At 43.8% G+C, this 6,301-nt stretch overlaps 1 protein-coding gene across 1 annotated transcript; it reads right to left on the bottom strand.

The window, feature by feature from the left end:
- Positions 1-1,595: 1,595 nt before the first annotated feature.
- On the bottom strand, positions 1,596-2,676 carry LOC138146168 (olfactory receptor 2A12-like). Its single transcript, XM_069067873.1, has one exon. The coding sequence runs from the start codon at positions 2,532-2,534 to the stop codon at positions 1,596-1,598; it is 939 nt and encodes a 312-aa protein (XP_068923974.1). The 5' UTR covers positions 2,535-2,676.
- Between the last annotated feature and the right edge of the window lie 3,625 nt (positions 2,677-6,301).

The raw sequence follows: 6,301 nt of genomic DNA, 5'->3' as shown, positions 1-6,301 counted from the left end.
GAAGGAGGAGGAGGAGGAGGAGGAGGAGGAGGAGGAGGAGAGAGAGATTTTCAGAGACAGAAATAGATAAGAGACAGACAAAAGAGACAGAGCAGAAATAGAAAGGGTTTGGTAGAGAGAGCTAGAAAGAGAAGGGGAAAGAGAAATTGAAGGAGAGAGTGAAAGGGGTATGGAAAGAGAGAGATTGATAGACAGAGAGAGACAGATACAAAAACAAAGAGCTTCAATATAAGGTCATGGTTCAGGTTAGGGCCATTTATCTTTTCTTTTTGTTTTATTTCTCCCTCCCCCCTCCCCTGTGATATACTCATTTATAGCAAACATTCACTCAAAATGCAATGAAAAAATTTTATTTTATGTAGAAATGGAATCCAGTATAAAAGTACATACATCAAAAGAACAAGTGGAAGTGCATCAGACCCGATTTTTCCAGGATGCCATGAAGTAGGAAAGGAAGAAGTGTAGAGGGGATAAATTCATCCCTTGTAAGTGTAACACCCAATTCTCTCAGGGTAGGTTAGTCCTTAGGTGCTGTGAGTCAGGCAAGATTCTAATTGCTCACGATTATATTCACTTCAAGGCAGCACCATCCTTCCCTTGCCTTCCACTGTGGGCATCCAACCCTGAGGTTCCAATGCCCCCAAGATTCTATGTTTTGAGCTCTTCCAGTCCCTCCTTCCAGGTGGGAAAAACCACATTTCCCATCAGTCCCTGACTGGCAAGAGGCTACACTTGTACCCTTTCTAGTTGTTTCCCTCAGGTAAAAGTTCTTTCTCCTTCTGTTGTGGGCAGGGATTACTTCCTGGCCTTCACTAGAGTCTCCTGCAAGATTGCCACAGAGGGAGGCATGTAGTAAGGACTCCATAAATACTTTATGAGCGACACCTTCCACGTAACTGTGTACCATCATATTGGGTAATTATGATAAATCAGATAAATTTGGCACTTTAAGGATTGCAAAGCACTTGCCTTACAATTACCTTGTGAGGGAGCTAAGGGCAAAAATTATCATCCCCAATTTTTAGATGAAGAGGAGATGTGTGAGTTTAAACTTCTGTGTCTGAGAAGAGATTCCAAACCTAAAACTAGCCATTCTCCGTCCATGTGGATGATGAGGACTAAGATGAAGTCAGGTTTGTGCTGGTTAATTCTTGAAGGTAGGTGATGCTATATGCCTGTTGTAGGTCACAAGTAAGGGTCCCAAGGCTAGTAGGAATGAATGGTCCCAACCTGTCCAGGGTTGTGGTACATACCTAGAGTCTGCTATTAGAGGAAGCCAAATCTGGTGGATCAGTGGAGTTCAGGAGTTCTCAGGTGTGATAGGGTTAAAGTCAATTGGGTGGATACATGAGGTACAGCAACAATATTATGAGCCACTCAGGGAAAGAGGATGGGAGGAAAAAGTGATCATGAATCAAGGTTGCCCACAAATGGGCACATTGTCCCAGGTAAAAAATGGAGTGGGTCAAAGGGTACTGATCAGCAGTAGCATTGGAACCATAAGAGGTGGCTGCACTTCTAGCCTAGATAAGATAGGGAAACCAAGTCTTAAAAAAAAGAAGTAAAGGATAGTCCAGTCTGGTGTTCTCTACTCACTAGGCTACTCTGTTCTGCACTACTACCTTGATGAATGCTGCCTTTATATCCTTATTCCTAAGACTGTAGACCACAGGGTTGAGCAGGGCAGTGAACACATTGTAGAAAAGTGAGATCTGCTTGTCTCTCTCTGGGGTGTAGCTGGAGTTGGGCCTCATATAGATGTATATGGCAGGTGCATAGAACAGAGTGACCACAGTTAGGTGGGAAGCACAAGTAGAGAAGGCCTTACAGCGGCTTTGGGTGGACTTGATCTTGAGGATGTCCATGGTGATGCGGACATAGGAGGCCAGGATGAGTGACAGAGGCCCTAACACTATGAAGATGCTCATGACTAAGTCTACCACCTCAATAAGTTGTATATCCATACAGGCCAGGCTCCGGACTGAGGGCCCCTCACAGAAGTAGTGGTCGACCATATTAGGACCACAGAAGGGGAGCTTCATGGTAAAAATGGTGTGGAGCAGGGAGAAGAAGAAACCACAAGCCCAGGTCCCTACCACCAGCCTCACACATAGGTCCCAGTTGAGGATGAGCGTGTAACGCAGTGGGAAGCAGATAGCTACATAACGGTCATAGGCCATGACCACAAAGAAGATACATTCAGTAAGACCCAGAGCACCAAATACATACATCTGTAGCCAGCAACCTTCAAAGGAAATTAGCTTAGAACTAGAAAGCAGGTGCACCAACATCTGAGGCATTGTGGTAGTGACAGAGCCCATGTCTAGCAGGGAGAGGATACTGAGGAAAAAGTACATAGGTGTGTGGAGGTGAGAATCCAGGCAAATCAGAAGGATGATGAGTCCATTGCCCAGGACTGAGCAGAGGTAGAGAAGGAGAAAGATAATGAAAAGGATTCCATTTGAGGTGGGATCACTGGTGAAGCCAAGTAGGATAAATTCAGTAACAGAACTATGGTTTGATGCTGGGAACATTGAGACAGTATGGTCCTGGGAAGGGAAAAAGAGAAGATGGTAGAATCTAGGGGTCTCAGGACTGGATAAGGGCAGAGGGACCAAGGTCCTCTGAGTTCCTCAGTTGAAGACCCCATATTGAAAAGTCCTTCCCTGAGAGCTTTGGTATAATCCTGGCATCATGGAATTTTAGAGCCTCAGGAATTTTTTCTTTTGCTTTTTGGAGGGAAATTGGGGTTAAGTGACTTGCCCAAAGTCACATGGCTAGTAAGTGTGTCAAGTGTCTGAGGCTGGATTTGAATTCAGGTCCTCCTGACTTCAGGGCTGGTGCTCTCATTCACTGCTCCACCTAGCTGCCCCAGCTTCAGTGATTTTTTTTAAAGATGATCTGGCCCAACTCCTCATTTCACACATGAGGCCATCAAGGGCCAAAGAAGAAAGTTGCCTTGCTCAAGATTATACACCAAGGCAGGAGAAGAGGGAGGACAAGGAGAGAGGTCTCCTGTTACTTGTTCCCTGGTCCCCTCCTACTACTAGCAGTAGCATCTGCTGATTCCTACAGGATTTCAGAGGAGATGACCTCAGAAAGCATTTTCTATTGCTCCCACCTGAGTAAGGTTCTCCTGTTGAGTATGCCCAATAAGAGGAATCCGGCATTTGCTTAAAGATCACTACTGGTAGCTCTTTCCCATTTTAGTTAATTGTAAGAGAGAAAAACTTTTCCATATACTGAACTGAAATCTATTCTATAACTTCCACGTACTGCCTTGAGTTTCTCCCTCTGAGGCCAGGTAAACAAACAAACACTTCCTTTTCCTGGAAATTATTCCCACCTTAATGCAGTCTAAGATCCATATCCCATTTTTTATTCATAAAAAACCTGTTTGCTAAGACCTCTAGGTCTTTTCCCATATAAACTCTTCCTTGCCATATCAGCATCACATGGGAATAGAGTTGTTATGTTCAGGATGTGGGGAGGTTCTGTTATTTGTTTCCCTGATCACTAAGCTACCTAAAATTTCATGAACAAACAAAATTCCTAAGCACACCTCTTTTGGGGGGGTGGAGAAGGAGGGAGGCTTCATTTCTCCCTTGAATGATTCCAGGTTATTCCTGCCAAGTCTGGGAGAATTTTAGGATAAGAAGATTCAGAGTTGGAAGAAATGATCTAATCCACACTTCCTCTCTCATTATGCTAGTGAAGAAACTGAGACATAGGGAAGGTAAGTGACTTGCTAAAAGCCACATAGGCAGGAAGTGTTCTAACTAAGATGCATTCTATTTGTATTCCCCATGCTTGGCACAAAGTGTATACTTAATAAATGCTTTGTCAATGATTCATTCATCTAGCCATTCACTTGTGCTTAAACATAAATCCATAAAACTCTTATCACTAGTACCAGAACCATTAACTTCTCCATCCTCACACCCAGGTCCATCAACTCCTTCCATCCCCTGTAACAGATCCATCCTCAGTCATGGGTACACCAACTCCATCATCCTCAATCACGGAGTCATAAATTCTTCCCCACCTCATCCCCAGTCTTATTCTATTACCCTCAGGCACAGAGAAACAATAACAGAAGACAGAACCTTGGAGAGCACCCACATTTAGGGAAAATTTAGAGGAGGAAGAACTATCAGGGTCAGAGAAAGTGTGGTCAGAGAGTTAGGAGAAGAAGTAGGAAATGAAGATAAAGAATGATGAAGAACACCATGGTATCTCTTTATTAGATCCTCTCTATGGTACAGTCTTAACAGGGCTAAGTAAAAAGTCTGATGAACTTATTTAAAATCCTGGTCCAGTTGTTTGCTACCTGGGTGACCCCAGGCAAGCCACTTAAGCTCTCTTCGCTTCAGTTTCCCAATCTGAAAAAGTGATAACCTCTGAGAATTTAAATCATTGACCTTCTAGCACAGGGATGTGGAAATAAAGAAAGTAGGAAGGTAAAGAGGATGGTGAGCAGAATGGGGCAGAGGGTTCAAGGCAGAGATTCAGGTAAAATTTCTCAAAATTTTTGCATTCTGGACCCTTACAGAAGTCTGGTGTACCCCTTCTCAAAATCATGTTTTCAAAGGCATAAAATACCCAGGCTCACAAAGGAAAGTGAAAGTTTAGTGAAAATGATACATTTTTCCCTCACTCAAGTTCACAGATACTCTAAATCTATCCATGGACCTGTGATCCCCAGGAAGAGAATCCTCGGTCTAGGAGTTGGAGACTATAAGGTTGGAGGCAGTGGGAATGGCTGGGAAGGAGGTGAAATGTTGAGGGCAAGGAAAGTGGATGAATAGAAGGGATGGCAATACAGAGGTGAGAGAGGGAGAGAGAAGAGAGAAAGATGTGGGAATAGGGAGGATGGGGGAGATGGGAGTTTTCCTCTCTGTCTTCACATTTCTTCCATGTCCTGACCAAACTTCTGCCAGCCTCTTAATCAGTTCCTCATTTCTGACCCTTAAGCACTCCAGATCTTCCCTCCTTTGGCTTTTTAGCCCCTCCCTTGTCTTCTTTCACTTCTCCTTCCTCCTGGCTCCTTTTTCCCCATCCAGACCAGCCCTTCCAGACAGAACCATTGCCTCACCCTTCAGGAAGGTGAAACACAAAGACCTCCTGTAGATAGATCACTTGCTTCTTTGATAAGAGGCTTGAGTGAGGGCCAGAGAAAGGATCTAAGTCACCAGCAAGGCTAGTGAATTCCAGACCACTCCAACAGGCCACCAGGCAAGCTCTGGACTCCAGGGTATTCATAGGCTTAATCTCCCACCTTTTCTTCCTGTACAATCTCACTCACTGCCCCCTGCCCTGATCTCAAGCTACTGCTGCTTCTTTCAGAGATAGGACCTCTTTCTGCCAAAGCAGAGAAGGTGTGCAATTTCGGGGAAAGAGTGAAGCAGTGCCTAAGGAGAGGGTCCCCTAGTCCTTCTGGTGACTGGAGAAGCTATGTCCCCATTGGCCAATCAACTAGTGTTTTTATGAACTAATGTTATAGTCACATGTCCTAAAAGAAACCAGAGAGAAAAGCACCTGCCTCCTCTAGCTCCTCCAGGGAGGATCTGCCTCCTCCTGTCCTGCCCAACCCCCTCCCCAAGAGATTATCTGGGAATAGGTTTCCTGGGAATTCCTGTTATCAGAAGAATTATATAGCAATGGCGACCTTAGAAGGAGGAAAGAGAAAGGGAAGGAGCTTTCTCATTATACCATATTCATTTGGGATATGAGCTGGGAGGGGGAGAAAAGAAGGGAAGAAATAGGCAAATATAAATTATTGGAATCTTTATTCAAATTCCCTTAGCTCTTGATGCCTTCTTCCAAGTCATTTAATCTCTGCCTTCCTCACTTTGTTCAGTTGTCAAATGAGGATAATAATAAAACCTACTCTCAGGGTTGTTAGGAGAATCAAAAGAGATCATCTTTTTAAAGGATTTAAAGTGTTATGTAAATACTGGCTATTATTTTTGCCCATCCAGAAACCTACTTTAAAATTTTCTGGGGGCCATGAATCCATTACATCCTCCTCTCATTAAAAATGAGTAGTTCATTCAAATGACATAGTATAGAGGACTTCCTGGATCCAAAATGTTGGAGTAAGAAGAGAATCCCCTGACCTCTCCTATATTTACCTTCAAACAACTATAAAATAGCACCCCACATTGAATTCTGAAATGGCAGAACCAATGAAAAGGTGGGATAAAACAATCTTTTAGTTCAAGAAACTTGGAAGGTCAGCAGGAGAGTTCTGTTTCACTCTGGCAAAAGGGGAGCACAGGCCAGTACAGAAAGTGTCTCA

Source organism: Petaurus breviceps, unplaced genomic scaffold (genome assembly GCF_028583685.1).
Source record: "Petaurus breviceps papuanus isolate PSGF00001 unplaced genomic scaffold, PetGlider_PUasm1.0 90760, whole genome shotgun sequence".
NCBI classification, from domain to species: Eukaryota; Metazoa; Chordata; class Mammalia; order Diprotodontia; family Petauridae; genus Petaurus; species Petaurus breviceps.
This window is presented reverse-complemented; position numbering and strand designations above follow the sequence as displayed.

Excerpts from the sequence above, each read along its gene's own strand:
- LOC138146168 (XM_069067873.1), bottom strand. The coding sequence starts at position 2,534 with ATGTTCCCAGCATCAAACCATAGTTCTGTTACTGAATTTATCCTACTT.